This window comes from Melozone crissalis, unplaced genomic scaffold, assembly GCF_028551555.1.
Source record: "Melozone crissalis strain CALT ecotype California unplaced genomic scaffold, PUWL_Pcris_2 ptg000042l_1, whole genome shotgun sequence".
NCBI lineage: Eukaryota > Metazoa > Chordata > Aves > Passeriformes > Passerellidae > Melozone > Melozone crissalis.
This window is the reverse complement of record NW_026535820.1, coordinates 12,775,532-12,793,102: the sequence shown is the minus strand read 5'-3', so window position 1 is coordinate 12,793,102 and position 17,571 is coordinate 12,775,532. Positions and strand designations below refer to the sequence as shown.

Here is a 17,571-nt window from a genome sequence, read left to right as displayed (position 1 = left end):
TTTTCTGTGATTGTCAACTGCTCTCACATCTCTGCTTCCATTCAAAGTATTTTAAAGGGCTAAATATTTTCTCTGATACCCCACAATGTCTAGAAAGGTTACTTCAATTTTTTTAATTTCATGAGGTGCTGGAAATGTTCATGGTGAAGAATTATAAGGGAGCAGTTCTGTCAAGCACGGAGCTATTTTATGTCTACCTGTGTTTTTTTGGGGAGTTTTGAAGAATGATTTCCCTTTATGACAAAATCCTAAGAGTTTATTCAGAAAATATCCAGAAAATATCCCATTGCTGAGGACTTCTTTGGTTGGCTGCAAACAAGTCATTTTACTTACATCTTCGCTGATTTAAAGCTAAATACAGTCATGCTTTTTCACCTCTTGCAATGTCCAGGGAGCTGCTTTTCTGGAAAATTAATGACTTATGGTCTGCTTATTCTCCTCCCTAAGAGAAATCCTGCAGGAGATCCAGAGGCTGCGACTTGAGCACGAGCAAGCGTCTCAGCCCACACCAGAGAAGGCCCAGCAAAATCCCACTCTCCTTGCAGAGCTCCGGCTCCTGAGGTAAGCTCACAGGAGTAAAACCTCTGGCCTTGGCAGGGGCCAGCCAGTCGTTCTCAGCAAGAGAAGAAATAAAAGATAAGCCCTGGTTTATGATTTTGGAGGTTATTTTAAGTAAGTCAGCCAATATGTATTTTTTATCAATTTTTGGTGCAGCCTGTTGTCCTAGAAGTAATTAAGCTTATGCTTTAAACTGTGTGCATGAGAAATCTCACGTGTTACTCCTCTACATGAAATTGAGCATATGCATTAGGATTTGCAGAATTAGGGCCTTAGGTCATTTGGAACAGGTCCCTCCAGCCTGGTCCAAATGCCATTAATTATATGGGGAAAAATGTTCAGAACAAATGCCTTTACAAAGATTTCTAGTTTATGCTAAAGAAAATAAAGAACTACATGAAAATACAGGGCAGAATTAGATGTTAATCTTTGGAAATTTTCCCCATGTGTTCAACTCTAAGGAGAGGTCAGTTCTCTTCGTGGTGCCAAACCAGGCTGCAGAATTATCTCCTTGTCACGTGGGGGGTGAAGAGTAATGTCATCTGCAGCTGCTGAAGATTTAGAGGATCCTTCCTGCAGTCATCCCACCAAGCTAAAAACATTAATATGGATGTGACTGCATCTTAGTTGCAATACTCTACATGAATTTACTAATTTCCATATATATCACATTAAAAAAGTACAATTGTCATTGGCCCAAATCCATAGGCTCCCTGGAAGTCCTGAAGTTCGTGTTGTGAGAGCCAGACAGAGAATCCAATAAGAACTATTCAAAATGCTCTATATGAATAGAAAAGAGAGTATAAGCACTTTCTTTCCAGTGAAACAATGCTAGATTGCTCTGCCCCCTGACTAATGAACATTTTTTGCCACTTAGCCGCTCCTCACACAACTAATATTTTAGAGGTCCGATGCATATCCAAAGGAAATTAATAAGAAACTCTGCTAATTTTTTTTCTTTACAAATACTTGATAGTTTTATTATGGAGTTTTCCACACAAAAATATTTTTCTGATTCACAAATCATTACTTTGGCTTTCCAATCTAAATACAAATTAGCTTCTTAATTTCTATGGGGGATTTTAATGTGTAATTACATCTAGAGTTCTACAGGCAAGTGACATTGTGTGAGACATATAGAATGCCTGTCATGAAAATGTGTACACTGTAAAATATACCAATAGTGTAACTCTTGTCCATCAAACTGAAGGTCCATCTTCAACAGGTTTAGGAAATCAACTTTCTATATAGTTGACTAATAAAATTCATTATACTTTTTAAAAAAAGGAATTATTGTGCAGTGTTAGCAGGCTGACTACTTAGCTTTTCCCTCTTTTCAATTTTGATCCACATATTAAAGCATAATACCCTTATTTTAATTTCTTGATATGCAATGTCCCTAGGGCACTGATACTGAATTCCTCACCTCTACCTTCCCTGATTTAATATGCAGTACGAGAATCAGAAAATAACTTGTAATCTCTGGGTCTGAACTACTTCGCATTCCTTCTGAAATGTTCACCATTTGAAAGGCAAAAGTCTTGATTTTGGATTTACTGGGGAATTTTAACACCACCTCAAATTCCTAGACACTTAAGATGGCACAAGGCTTTTCTTATGTGTAAAACAGCAGGACTCAGGGTAGCAGCTCTGATTTATGTCTGTTACCCTGCTCATTTTTCAGGCTTGAAGCACTTAGGGCTGTAGAGCAATTTAGTTTATGTTGTATTAGGAAATGTTGGAATCTGTAAGCCATGTTGTGGGTACCTGTCCCACCATCTTTCTCAAGCTGCTGTAGTGTGGCACTCAGTGAAATGAGTCCTGAACACAGCATTCCTTCACATTACCAGTACTGTCTTGGAGACAGGTAGGAAAACCCCTTACTTGCAAGAATTTGCTCTGGAGTACAGCAGGAAAAAAACCTCAGAGGACAGTGCACACTGCTTAGCTCCTCTCTCCCTGTGGAATGAATCTAAAACCAGCAGAGCTCTGTACTAGGACCTGCCACTTTGAATTACACGGACCTTATTTTTGTTAAATAATAAACTCTGCTGCCTTTGTACAGTTCATAGCATTTCCAGCCATTACCTGTCTGGAAAAGAAAAGCCAACCAGGCATTTTGTAGCAGGAAATAGATCAATCCTTCAGAAGAGTAAATGCAACCTGGCAGTGTTACTATATGATCCTATTATAAAGGTGAGGGATAGCACACATGAGCAGTCCTGTAGGAATCAATGTTGTCTGTGTCTGTAGTTGCTCACTTACAGTGAAGGCTCTAAACCAGAGTTTCATATTGCCCTAAATACAGGAAATCTACTTAAGTCTCGTTGGTTCCAGTGCTCTTCCATTTAGGATTAAATTGTCATATTTTGTAGGTAGTACAAATCTAACAACATAGTGTTTGTATGTTATTTGCAATGCAGTAGAATATAAAATATATGCATCTTTTTCAGTAGTTAATTGTATGTATCGTATAATGTTAATTATATCGTAACTTCCAGGAGGCAACAATTTTATTTTGTTTTTAGGTATAGACCTCCCACATTTTAGTGGTTTAACCTGTGCAAGTGCTGATCCCCCATCCTGGAGCTGTGCAGAATCAAAGCTGTTCAGATTTATGGGGGCACAGAGAGACTGTCACACTTGGAGTGGCTCAGTATTCACTGTCACACAGCCAGCACTGGACTCTGAGTGCCGAGAGCTAACTTCAAGCAGTTATATCTGTACTATGTGATAGTCTTCCTCTTGTTTTCAGGAAAAAAAAAAATAGAAACAAAAGCAGATGACTGTGGGGTTTTGTCTGAATTTCTGAACTCTCTTAGCTTCTTTCATATCTCACTGTGTTCAGTGCCCCTGCTGTAATTTCCTGTCCTTCAGGGCATGGCTTTAATTTCTCCTGACAGCTAGTGAGGTTATTGGCTAGAGAGTTCCAAAGCTAAAATTGCCAGGCATCTGCACAAGGGACTATAACACAAGCTTGTTTGAACCTCATTTGTTCTTTGAAGAAGGGTCTGTGGCAGTGTCTGTCTTTTCCCTAATCACTATTCAGTCCTGTGAGGATTCCCAGTGAGAGGGAGCTCCCTTGCCTTCATGGAGCCACATTTCTAAACCCTGTGCTGAATTCACACTGTGTGTTTGCTTTCCTGTGCTCTGTAGGCATCTGTCCCCATAGTAGGGCTGGCAGAATGATGCAGTTAAAAGCTGCTGCTGCTGCTGTGAGGGGTAAGCCCTGATCAGGTCTCCTTGTTTCTCAGGCAGAGGAAGGATGAGCTGGAACAGAGGATGTCTGCACTCCAGGAAAGCCGAAGGGAGCTGATGGTGCAGCTGGAAGGCCTCATGAAACTGCTGAAGGTAAGAGCTGCACCTGCTACTGCCAAGGAAAACACCAAGTGAGAGAGGAGAGGGAGAATATGAAACCACAGAATTCTGCAGAACCTGACTGTTTCTACCCACTGTGAGACTGTGTTTCCCTCCCTTCTTATGTTTTGCCTTGGTCTTTTAATTCAGGGGTTTCAGATGATGCTCAGATAATGTCCTTCCTGTAGCAGTACTGCATCATTATTGTCATCTACTGCTAAAAGGAGTAAGAAAAGGAAAAGGAACCAACACATAAAACAAGTTAACTGTTAGCTGTAAGGAAAAAACCTCAGTACTGTATACTACTATTCACTGCAGCTGACAGTATAGAGTCATTAGGCCTTTAACTTTGCACTTAAGCTCAAGTTTCCTTAATTTATTCAGTTGCTGGTTTTGTCAGATGGGTCATTTAACGGCCACATCTACCTCTCTCAGCTCAGAGGTGCTTTCCCTAGAACACTAGTTTCATTTTCAGGGATGCAGAAGCAGACCCTTGTTAAAGAGATGAAACATGTCTCAACTAGGATCTCAGTTAAGAACCAAGATATCAAAAAACATGTGCATTTTTAAACAGAGGCTAGGGTGAGATGGAATATGTGTTTTTATTTGCAGCCTTATTTTACCTGATGTACTTCAGGACAGATGATGCCACAAATTCATATTGCAAGAAAGCTCCCCGAGTATCACAGGAGACTCTTTAGTTGTTGTCTATGGCAGCTCAAATGAGTTCATGGAAATTCAGTGCAACTTGGGTCAAATATGGCTCAGATAAGAGCAGAAGCAATTTCACTGAAACCCATTTAGCAACATGCCTCCATTTAGATCCATTTGCATCAAAGGATGAGTTTGTCACCTTTTGTTGCTTGCCCCTCCTCAGACACAAGCTTTGCAGCCACAATGCACAAATTGGTGGCACCTCAGCAGCCCACTGAAGAGCCAGCAGATTTTTGGGGGCTGGAACTAGGCAGGATACTTTTTGTTCTACCCATGAAATGCTGCAGTGTCACAACCAGCAGTGAAGGCTGCCTGCTGTCAGTCACTATCTGGACAAAGAAAATTTGGGGTAGGAAATGACAGCACCTTTCTGCACACTTTGCACTGTTCTGGTGTTTCAAAGTGTGCAGAGGTGGGACATAACCTGGTCTCATATCTTCAACTATCTTGATTGCACCTTTAACCCTGTGCTCCAAATTTGGCTTTGTTTTTTGTTCTTCACTTACATGCTGGCTCATCTCATGTGCTGATCCTCTTTTTCTTTAGGAAGAAGAATTGAAACAGGTAGCAAGTTAACTGCACTTTGAATGCCTCACTAACTCCTAAATGTGATTGTGTTCCTGTGATTTGTGTTCCTGCTTTTGCTTGAGAAGTGTGTGTGTGTTCTTTTGACCAAAATTAATATTTTGCACTTCTTTCCCACATGTGTCTTGGAGCAATTTTCACAATGTGCTCTAGAAAGTGAGTCATGGCTACAAGGAATCTTTTCCTCACTCCTCTAAATTAAAACATGTAAGGTATAAAAATCACACCTCAAATGTAGTGAAACCAATCTAGAATATGAATTCAACAGATAACATTTTGAAATGTAATGAGAAACTTTTTACTTTCAAGAAAAGCATAACTGAGCTTAAATTAGACGAGGGTAATAAGTTTGAAAGCTCATTTTATCCAAAAAGTCAGGGCATAGCGTGCACACCTTTAAAAGTTGGCCTTGATGCTAACAGTCCCATGAGTCTTCAGGGAAATAAATGTTTCCTGCAATTAGGCCTGCAACCTAGATATAAAAGAGGAAGTATTTACATTAATAATAGTAAATTTTAGAAGATTTAATTGTTTCTGAGCTTTTCAGTATTGTAATGGATCTTGGAAATATATTAGGCTTTAAAAAAAAGGCACTTCTCAGATAGCAGTCTGATTTATGAGTTCAGTAAAAGTGTTTCATTTTAACAAAAGGCACTTTCTCCTGCTTTCATCAGCAGAAGTGCAGTCACAAGTCTGATGTGTTCTGTCTGTGATACAGCATCCAGAGTTTGTAGGTAATGCTCACCTTTGTAAAACCCAACATTTGGCTAATTTTTGTAGAGTGGCACTCAAAAAAATAAATCTGCCCAAATACCACCTCCATGTAAGGGATGTCTTTTTTTATTCTGAAGATCTGCTCACGAAAGAGAAGCCTCCAGTGTGACAGGAGTTATCATGTAAAATGTTCACTGGACAGTGTAAGTGAAAGCACACTTTCAGGCTGCTATGAGGTATTTTTATGGCTTTTTTTTTTTCAAGAGTAATAGCCTCACTGAATACCAGGTGATGATGCTAAAGAATTACTGTCACCATTTCCATTTAATGATCCCCATTATGCTGTGCCATTTCATGATCTGTTGAGAGAAACAGGATTAAATTAATTTCTGGAGGAATTCAATTGGAATGAGCAGCCTGGCAATTCATCTAATGCTTATGAATTATCTATTTCTCCATTGCCCTTCCTTCAGAAAGGATAATGAGTTCTTCACATCCCTGTCGTTTGATGAGGCTGTGTGATTTCCCCATATGTCATCCCAGTTCAGTCCCAGCAGAGGGAGCAATGGGCTAAAACTCCTGTAAAGCCAGTTTTCATTTCAAGCATTTTATGCTAAGCATGCGTGACACTTGATAGTGGGGAAATTTTCCTGTCTAGCAAGACTTAACTTAAAAGCTGTAGCAATTTGACTAAGGATGGTGAATTAAATAAAATACCTGAAAATTTTCCTGGGAGGCAGGAGAACACTGATAGCTGCAACCAAGTACTACACAAAAGCTGAAGCCACCCAAATATCCACAGTGGCTGTGGTAGCTCCCCTTTCAGCCTGCTTTAGTACATAACTGGTAGAGCTGTCAAGGTTTGAGAGCAATTCAGGGTTTGTCTTCTCTGCTGACCTTATCAAGAAGTTATGACTGGCTGTTACAGCAGATTTCAGACCATTATGTCCAGCCTTTGAAAACCACAATTCTCCTGATAACCACTAAGCAGGAATCCAATCCTAATACCACTTCATTGCCACAAACCTGGGCTAAGGTGGATCTAAATGAGTGAAATAGATTGAGTTTTCACCTCTCTGAAATCAGGCATTCCCTAATATCCTCCTATTTTAACTTGCTGCTCATCAGTTCCATCTCATACTGCCCAAAGAGTATAAAAAGTGAGGAGTTTTTTTCCTAGACAAGGAACTCTGAATGCTTCATCTTCCTGTGCTTCCCAAACATTTTGTGTTTATCATAAACACAAGATTTCAGTCATAGCTGCAGAGCAGACAGAGGGTAAGCACTGGGTGTGCAGCAGTTTCCACATCTCTTAAGGGAAAATTCCAGCCCAGAAGTACAGGCGGGCATCTGTTATTTTTAGTAAATAAAATGCCTATTCTGAGATTCATTCCTGAATATGACTTGATGGCAGGAAGCAAATTTTGTCCATTTTTTTCCTCATCTTTCTCTAAAAGTTCCCACTGTTGTTGGTGTTCTCAAAACAGAGATCAAAGGCAAAAGGGAGCTAAGGAAAAAGGCAGAGGGAAAATGGCACTTGTCTTTCAGAGAGCTGAGAACCAAAAATTCTTCTGCAGATGTGTTTCAGTGAGGATGAAATGTGCTCTGTCAGGGCATGAAAGAAGAAAGCTGTAGATCCTGGGTGCCCTGCCTGATGTGCAGGGGTTATGGCTAACAAGGACCTTGAAGCATCTCCAGGTTGCTCTGGGCCCTTCTTCTGGAGGACTAAATATCTCCATTTCTGCTAGTATAGATGATTCTAGAAACAGGAGAGCATCTGGCCTTTATACATTCAATTTGCCTTTTCCATCTATCATGTAAATGTTCCAAAACCAATAATTAAAGAAATTATAAGTATTAAATCCTCTATTCTTCCTTCAGTAATGTGCTTATTTCTCATAAAACTAATTTACCCTTGATGGCTTTCAGGTGATAATGTCTTTTAGAAAGGGGTGATAGGATAAAAGAACAAATAGCTTAGTATTATGATACATTATTTATGGTCCAGGTGAGGAATTTATAAAAGTCTCAAGGACAATGCTGCACTCAACCTGCAAGGGCCTGCTCTTGTCTTTCTTAGAACATATTTGCCAAACATAATCAGAGCTGCAGTGGCAATCAATACCAGAGTCAAAATAAATACCATGGGAAGAGTTAAGAAATCCTCCTGTATTTTTAAAATAAGGCCAAGATAAGGGAAACACCACCTCTCCAGCCACTTTTGACTGACAACAACCAGGAGCTTTAAAAGCACTCAAGCCATCTCCATCCTTGGCATCTGCTAAACACTGGGTTTCAAAAGCTATGTGCAGTTAGGTGTGGGTTCCAGCATTAGTTTGTTCTTACATGGATACACATTCCCAGGACTTTGAAACAGAGGGTGAGAAGAGTGCTGTGTCTCTTGGTATCATTCACCTAGCTGCATTAGTAAAAATTGCAATTTTTTTAAAGTCTGCTTGAATTTCAGCTAAGTGATCCTAACTGTGAGGTGCTAACAGCATGACATTTATATGACTGGTGTTAAAACATTTTCACTTCCAGCAGCTGAACCCATGGCAGGCATTTATATTGCCCTATCCCCACAGTGTTTTGGGAGTGTCTGAGTGTGTGGAGCAGATAATTTAATAGTGGCTTAAATAGTTCTCTAGCTCCAAATAAAAAGAAGAAATGTGTGTTATTTATTGAGAGTGTCAGACTTTATGTGACTGGGAGGTTGCACGTACCATGAACTTGTCCTGCAGGGGGATGGAGGGCAGGGCTGTGCTGCAAGGGGCTGCTCCAGTCCCTTGGCCAGGCTGAAAGCCAGGCTGGTGCCAGCAGCTTTCCCTGCTCCCAGCCAGAATGGGTTACAGCTTAGCAGACAAGCATGTGAACTGGGGGAGTGAGAGGGGAGAGGGCAGAGAGCTCTTCAGTGTGGTCTTTATTAACTTGGATTTTTTTTTAATTTAGCTGCCTGACATTTTCCCATGCTTGGAGGAAGTCAGACCTTGACTCATATTTTCCTCCTTACTGTTTCTCTACACAGAAGCCTCGCTGTCAACTAACAACTGACTTCGGTTTATTTCTTCTAGCCAAATTAACATTCCCCAACTGATGTACAAGCAGCACGATGCCCTTAAGCTGAGGGATGGGTGGCCAGGAGAGCAGGCAGGCCCTTGCAAAGCCCCTGACTAACACCTGGATTGTTTTGCAGACGCAGGGGGCGGGCTCCCCGCGCTCCTCGCCCAGCCACACCATCAGCCGGCCCATCCCCATGCCCATCAGGTCTGCCTCTGCCTGCTCCACCCCGACCCACGCGCCTCAGGACTCTCTGACCGGGGTGGGAGGAGATGTGCAGGAAGCCTTTGCACAAAGTAAGTCTCGTTAACAGCTTGTCCGAGGCACCTGGAGACTGAAGAATCATTATTTCTTGTGGTTTTACTGACTTAATGTACTTGAGCTTTTGAGTTGCATGCAATGAAACAATACAAAACAAAAAATGTCTGTGACGACTGCTTTTTGCAATTGAAAATCAACTTTGTCAGCCATCAAAGCAAGCAGGTAGGCAGAAACTGGACAATGATGGCAATTAATAGAGCTTGAGGTAAGAAGGAATTTTGATTCCTTCTTGTCACTGCTCTGTTAACCAGAAAAATTGCTATTGACCTCAGCAGGCATTGTCAGTCTGTTTTAAAAAAGATTTTGCTGGAAGTAAATTATAAAATCATAGGATTAGTTCAGGTGGAAAGGGCTTTTGTGAGTCACTGTGTCCTTCTGCCCCAAGAAAGAGGGCTTCAAAGTGAGATCAAACCATTCAGGACATTTACCAGCTGAGTTCTGGATGGCTCCTGTCACTCATTTTCTCTGTTGCAGTGTTTCACCATCCTTATTGTGTAAATTCCTTGTCCTTCTATCTGGGTGGAACATCCCTTGATGCAATTTGTGACTGTTGTCCCTTGTCTTTTTACCTTGGGCCTGAGAAGGGTCCAGTTGGACTAGACAGGGATCAAGTCTAAAAGTCTAGGTGAACCCTTTCTTTGCATTTCCAGAAAACTGTCATCACCTTCCCACTTTTTTTTCAAGTAAGAACAAATTTTAAACTGTTTTGAATTTCTAAGGCCGTAAATTAAATTATTATGTTGAATAACAGAAAGTGAGTAGTCTGTGTTATCTAAATGAAGAAATACTCCTAATTTTTTAATCTGCTCTCTCTAAAATATTTGAATATTTGCATTTCTATGATCCAAGTAAGTTTTTTTCCCCTCTTTACCCAGCACAAATTAAACATAAGTTTAAATGTTAGCTCAGAAGTTCCTCTGCCACAGTGGAGGCATGCTTCTTCCCAGGAACCCAGTTCAGCCCTCTCAGGCACCCTTCCCCTTGATTTTCCTGTGAATTGTGTCTTTGTGTGTGTTTTTTGACAAGGTTGAATCTGTAATGCAATCGAGAACTTTGTCCTATAGCACTGGTCGGTCAATTCAGGTATTGAACATAGGCATAAGTCCTGGTCCCAACATAACAGGTTACTGCTAATCTCATTTTCTGTGGCAAAAGAAAAACAGGCAATATGTTTTCCTTTTTTTCTGCTATGAGAAAAATCAAGACAGGCAAAAATATGGAGCCCTAGCTCCTATGCTGTTATGGGACAGCTTCTTTTAGAGTTAAGAGTAAGATAAATAATATTATTTATAACATATAAATAATAAAATATCCATAAACAATGCTAAGTCTGCCTCAGGCAAATGCATTTTAAGTGTAAAAACGTGTTCTGTTCAAGATCAAAAGCAATATAAGAAGTTATGTGATCACATTTTAAAACTGCTGCCTTTGATAAATACCTAGGTTTCTGTCATTATTTACTGCAAGCTCTAGATGGGAAGGTCAAAGCCAAAGAACTTGAAGCCAGCATTCTGTCACATCTTGACATATGACTTTGTGAGGGGGTTGGGCTGAGGTTTTGTGGCTCCATTCTCTGCTGCACCAACAGAGATCTGCACACATAATGCAGACAAGCCGTGTCTTTAACATTAGAAAATGTTAAAGAACATTTTCTCTTCATTTTTTCCATTTCTCTTTCACAGCATTTGCAATAGTTCAGAGGTATAAATTTGGGAAGACTTTAGAGAGGGAGTGGCTGTCTGTGTGTGTAAGAGAGAGTTTAACTACTATAATTTACATTCCAGTAACTATTTACTAATGGATGCATTAAAAAAAGCCTCTTCAGGATTTGAGAAACTTTTTAAAATGTATTGGTTTGCATTCAGTAAGTATTAAAAAATCTACAGTAGCCAATTCCTGTAAATAATTGCATTTGGAAGACTAGTGATTCTGTGGAATATATTGATTATTCAGCTATTCAACAATAGTATCTGTGTTTGGGATTTGAGGGAGTTAAGCACATGTTACCCACAGACCCCTCCTAAAGAAGGAGTATTCCATGCAGCTCCCAAGAATCTCTCATGATTGATGGTTAAGGGAATATTGCCAGGTTCAGCAGGGAAACACTTCTGGATGCATTATTAGAAAGAGTTTAAAAGCAGCCTGGGGCTGTTTAGAGAAGCAGTAGTGCTTCCTTTATTAAAAAAAAACCGAGGGGGGCAGGGGAGAGGGAGAGAGAGAGGCAGTAAATTATAGAATATACAAGAAAGTCCTTGAGCTACAGGAGAGGCTGAGAGGGAGCAAAGAAGAGAAATCCATATAGTCTTCATGAAGGATGAGGTCAAGTGTGTTTCTTCAGCATTTGCCATAATTATCTGGCAAATATCTGGCAATAATGGTGTCATTAAACTGAGCTGTGGGAACTTGGAGAAAACACTTCATTTCTTCCCTCCTCCCCCACAGGCACTGTAAATGAGTTCACGCTGGATTTAATCTTCCAGGCCTGGTCTGCTGGTGTCACCACACAAATGCAAGCTTGATGGCAATGAATAATCTCCACATATCTGGCATTGTGGTTAAATGAAGCATGAGGATTGGCTTCTGCTTTTGCATACAGCATAAGTAAATGAGCCCATTCTGCAGAGAACTCTTCTGCACGTGCCCTTCACAAGGACTTTGATACCCTGAATTATCACAGTGACAGCTTTCAGAGGGGTCACCACTGCTTTCAACAGTAAAACATATGTCATGTGAATAATGGTAACTTGTGCTTTGTCCATCCCTTGCTTCAGGTGCGAGACGAAACTTAAGAAATGATTTGCTGGTGGCAGCAGATTCAATCACCAACACCATGTCTTCTTTGGTAAAAGAACTAAATTCTGGTGAGTGAGGCATGCAAGGGGGAATAGTTGCCACAGTGACATCTCACATTTGTATGAAAAAAGTGGGAGGTAGGAAGATATGTATCTTCAAAAATTTTTATGCTTTTGTTAAAAAAAATCCCTAAGTAACAGCTTTTGGAACTCAGCAGTTCTCAAAGCCATGGATGTAGAGGTGCAGCTGGATACAGTGAAAAATTTGTCTGTGATTCCACATGGAGTGAGATTTCACTCTTTAGAAATTAGATTTAGCATGGATCATACAGGACCTGTTGTAAGATGCAGTCTGTAGTATTACCATTAAAATATCCTACCTAATAACTGAGATAAGCAAAAGTTTCAGTATTTAGTCCCACCACACGAAGAAAATTGTAAATTTTGCTAATAGAAGGGGATTAATATGCTTTTAATCACTACATGGAGATGGTGTTCCTGGTTGGGAAGGCAAAGAAATGCTTAAAGAAATAGGCAAGTGTACTTTTGTGGAAGTTAAATGGGACTTTTTGCTTCCCAGAAGTGGGCAGCGAGACAGAGAGCAATGTGGATTCGGAGTTTGGCCGGACTCATTTCGATGATCTGGTTCCATCCCCGACATCTGAGAAGGCTTTCCTGGCCCAGATCCACGCCCGCAAGCCGGGATACATCCACAGCGCTGCTGCCACCGGCTCCATCCGCAGTGACATGTGGGTACCTGCCCGGCACCTCCTCCTCATCTCTTCCTTCCTCCTCTGAAAACAGTGCAGCACACAGGAGTTCCTCTCCCTCTCAATTATTTGGGTTAAAAAAAAAAGAAAAAAGCATAAATCCAAGTGAGGACTGCTTTGTGGTTGCATAGTAGTGGGCTCTGTAAACAATGAAGCCTGGAACTTAGGACTCCCTCAGGAGTGAGCTGTCTCACATCCAGTCTCGAACGCTGAGGCAGCATGGAGGCTGTGGGACAGCTGTTTTCCCAAACATGCCCTGCGGTCCTATTCCCTGTTTATCCAGACTGAGGGACCTGTTGGGGCTCACTGGAAAAGGAGAAATGTGTAAATGGAAAAGACAAAATGCTTTTCATTGACCATCTCAATTGATGAACAAACAGATTGATTTTTACAATCTGATCCTTCCGTTTAAAGACAATAGGCATCTTTCTAGTTATTTTTAGTTCAGCCTCTTCGTATGAAGTTGTTGAGAACTTTTGTTACTCATTTCCTTAGGGGAATGCCTTCAGCAGAATATGCCCTTTGGTGTACTTCGTGAGAGAGGGAAATAACAGAAGTGTTCTCCACTGCCAGGAAAATACTAACTAGTGGAGCATGTGGTTGGACTAAAAGTATCCCACAGTCCTCATAGATTACAATAAAGGGAAGTTTTATTGACTCTGAATGTCATTCATCTCAGGAGGCTATTTATTAATAATTGTCTTTAGGGTTACAGAAGATGGAGACCCCTATGTCAGAGCAGATGATGAAAATTATGAGAATGACTCTGTCCGCCAGCTGGAGAATGAACTGAAAATGGAGGAGTACCTGAAGCAGAAGCTGCAGGATGAGGCGTACCAGGTGGGAGAAGGACACCAACTGCCCCTGTTTCTCCATCAGTGAGAAAGGATGATGGCCCTCAAGTGCCCAGGGCCATCTAACCAGCCCTGGGCTCTGGGGTGTGATCTCTTCTGGGTTACCAGAGCAGTCACATTCCAAAAGCTGCTGCCGGCCTTACACAGACATACATGCATCCAGCCCATGTGCATATCCAAGAAGACCACATTGCCTGAAGCAGCAGTGATCCATAAGGGTACCAGGGAACCAGGTGGGACAGAGCTGCCTCTGAGCTTGTTCTGTGCCCATGCCCACCAAGTCACTTAGAGCTCATTCCCCACTACCATAATTACTGGTTGGTGGTGTCAAGGTGTCCTGGTATTTCCTTCCCTTGTTTTTTTTCTCCTATAGCAAGAAACATTCGGAAGGATTTCTCCAGTGTGAACTGAAGCTCAGGGCAGTCTGTATTACTGTCATTGTCAGAATCTGGAGGTACAGAAAAGAGTCTGGAATGAATTGTATCCCAGAGAACCAAGTATTCAGCAAGCATCTGATGCAGAGAAGCCTGGGGATTTGTTATTAAACACCTCCCTGAGGAAGTTCTCAAAGGGCATTTGTTTAAGAGTCTGAGCAAAGCAAATATGCCAGGGGGAACTGGAATTCTGTAGATGCCCATATTTGCATCATGGTCTCCACCTCTACCTGATGTTGCAGATTACTGCCATGTTTTCCGTTATTCTGACTTGGAATATCTGAATTTAAAATACATTACTTCTTATAAAGTTAGAAGTAGTGTCAGTAAGAGGGAAAACCTAGTTCAGTTATTTGGGAGCAAAGCTGAAGCAAGCAAAAATAACTTTGTTCCACATGGTTATTGGCTCAAATTTGGACCTTGCTTCTAAAGAACATATTAAATGGGGTACAAAAACCACATTAGACATGTTCTGAGAGGCCAGATGTCTGCCAATGAGGTTCAAAATCACTTTATGGGCAGCAATTCTTTATACTGCTGTTTTCTAGGAGCTAATAAAATCTAGCTTTCTTTTCTGGTAATTTTCCTCTACTGTTCAGTGCTGGTCACTTTGGAGACAATCTGTGTCTGACAGGTTTGTGTTGTAATGAAGATTGGCTGCTCTTTTGGTCTTCTCTTCTGTAAAGCTGCTAGGATATGTTAGTATTGTAAAAGTTTATTGAGTCTTGTCAAAATTTGAGGTAACTTTGAGGCTGACGTGAAGATCTTTTTGTTGTTGCTGTTGAGACCTGCTACATTCCCATGGCAGGTTGCCAAAAGTAATTTCATTGCAGAAGTCTTTAAGGACATGACAAAAGGAGCAGGATTGTTATAGATCATTTACTAAGGCAACAGCAGGTGACTATGGGGAATTATCAGAACTTTTTATCCAAGATAGGAATGGTTAAAAATCACAGCCTTATAGCTTCTGAACAGGATGAACAGCTACTGCTGATGTAATGAAACATAGTTGTCAGTTTAGAGAAGGGGTGCCTAAATAGTCCCAGCTGTCAGGCATCAAATAATAAATGTTACTGCTGGTAAAAATGCTATGTTCTTTAGAAAGAACAACAGACCAGTTTGAGTATATTTGGATTACAGTATGGAAGTGCAATATATGGCAATAGTGTTAAGAGAGTTTCATGAGTTACAATAGGATTTTGTACATGCATAAAATTCAGGATGTATGTGCACTGCAAATAAGGGCAGGAGAAGTTATGCATGTCACTTGATGGCACCGGGTGTTACTCTTGCTTCAGTCAAAATAGTTTTTCTGTTGTTTTCCACCAACATTCCCAGGAAAAAGGGAGGAAATCTTCTCCCTGTTAACATCAGAATAAAACTCCTGAATTTAGGTGAGCCAAGGCTACACACAAGTGAAGGTTATTCCCCATTGTTTTATGTTATTTGTTTCCACCAGGGGACAAACACAGACAAAAAGCCCACCACACACACACCTCCTCCCCTGGCCAAAAAAAGGAAAAGTTTTTTTTTTTGTCAAAAATGTATTCACTGAGGGAACAGAAAGTCCTCATTCTAGACAAGTTCTGCTCAACAGCATTTTTTCAGAAGAAGTTTCATGATGTACTTTACTGTCTGTGAGATTGTCAACTCCTATCAGGCAGTGATTTGACAGTAGTGACTTGTAAGTAGAATCTATTTTTAGTTGATACCACAGCCCCAAAGCATGTAATGGCAATGCGTGAGAAGTCCTTCCCAGTATGGATGATGCCATTTAAAATAGGGAATGGGTTTAAAGGAAGCAAGAAAAGGTATTAAGTTAATAGGGACTGCTAAGATGATTAGGAGCTGGTTGGAGTGTGTCATATATTGACCCTGAGATATGTGCTTTAACATTGGTTGTTCTCTGCAATTTACTGTTTATTTGCGGTATTTCACTCTTCTATCCCTTTTTCTGCTAATATCACTGAGTATCCTAAAAAAGCCACAGCTTACTACTTGGAAAAACAAAGGAAAATTGGAAAATTTCTGTTTAGGGTATCCTGTTGAACAGAGGCCAGGTCAACTATTCTCATTTGCATCAAACCATTGGAATTTATTACAAGCTGTTTTACTGTTTGTACTCACATATACACTGCATTCATCTGGATTGCCAAAGAAAGCCAGAAGCTGTAGCTATCGTAATGCAATTGTCAGCTGAAAAAATCTGCAAGGAGGAACTCCTACTAAGGGTGCAGAATGGTCACCTCAGTAACAATCTGGTAACCATTTTTATGTTATTAAATGTCTCACTTCGTGTAAAATCAGCACATTTAGAAAAACATGTAGATGTAGTGTAGCATGAAAGATGGTTGGCCCAAACCCACTCTTGTTATTTTGTGTCACCTTGTGTCCAAGAAAGATTTTTGTGATGAACTCTAAATTAGTATAAAAAAGCCAAGATACACAGGGAAATCAGGGACATGAAACCTTAGAGGAGGCTTCTTTTTCTCTCTTTTTTTTTTAAGCATGTTGTAAATAACAAGTATCTGTATCAGAAAAAAACCCAAACACATTTAATGCACAAGTGTAAATGCTAACAGCGTGTATCCTCCCACATCTGTTTCCACTTTTGTTCTTGGTGCAGTCTTTTGCTGATATGTTGTTTAAGACAATTTTCACTGGGTTTATTTTCTGGGTCCCTAATTGCTCCCTTTATTTCTAGGCTTGTGCATGGCTTTTTTCAGAATAATACACTGCCTGGCTGCTCACGGGCTTAATTTGTCATCTTCCTGTTTTCTGTCCTTTGTTATCTACAGGTCAGTTTGCAAAGTTGAGTGCAATATTCTTCTCTCTCCTCTCAAGTAAGTATTATTATAATTTAGAAGAAAGTTTGGAATTAATCCCCATAATATACATTTCAGTTGCAATGTATCTTGTGGCACCTGAATGTATGTGGCGATGTTGTTTCTTTCTCCTTTTAACCTGTGTTGGGGTACCTTGGAATCTCTCTGAATCAGTTCTAATTTATGGATCTCTAGTCCTAGTCCCAAGGATTCCTGTTAAGCTGTCACCCTTTTTATGTTTTTCCTTTGTGGACCATCAGAGTGAGAATATGGGCTTTTCTCCCTGGGGATGATGACAAATATATTAACCAGTACAGAGAAGCCTTGTCCAGGAGATAAGGAATCAGATTACGTTTCAAGAGACCTGAGTTTAATTCCATTCAATGCTTTAGTCTTCCTAGGATAACTGAAATAAATAATTTCTTATGAGATCAGAACATCTACTCTAGTGTGTGAAAGAAGACTTACACAAACATTAAAGAAAGCAATCCACCAGCTGCTTAGCCACAGAGGTGCCCTCAGATGAGTTGTGGAAGTTTAAAAAGCCCCAAAAAGTGGAAGGCACTCAGCTACTGGATAGAAGCTGGCAG

General features: G+C 40.5%; 1 protein-coding gene across 11 annotated transcripts in view; it reads left to right on the top strand.

The window, feature by feature from the left end:
- DTNA (dystrobrevin alpha) overlaps positions 1-17,571 on the top strand; it is a 224,012-nt gene that overhangs the window by 197,118 nt on the left and 9,323 nt on the right. For 10 of the 11 annotated variants that reach the window (XM_054285381.1, XM_054285382.1, XM_054285384.1 and 7 more), the window contains 7 exons: positions 448-561; positions 3,813-3,909; positions 9,122-9,281; positions 12,078-12,167; positions 12,679-12,847; positions 13,576-13,708; positions 16,955-16,999. In XM_054285381.1, coding sequence (XP_054141356.1) covers positions 448-561; positions 3,813-3,909; positions 9,122-9,281; positions 12,078-12,167; positions 12,679-12,847; positions 13,576-13,708; positions 16,955-16,972 — 781 coding nt within the window. In that variant the 3' untranslated portion in view covers positions 16,973-16,999. The remainder of the gene's footprint in view (positions 1-447; positions 562-3,812; positions 3,910-9,121; positions 9,282-12,077; positions 12,168-12,678; positions 12,848-13,575; positions 13,709-16,954; positions 17,000-17,571) is intronic. The other variant, XM_054285391.1, reaches the window with a different exon arrangement.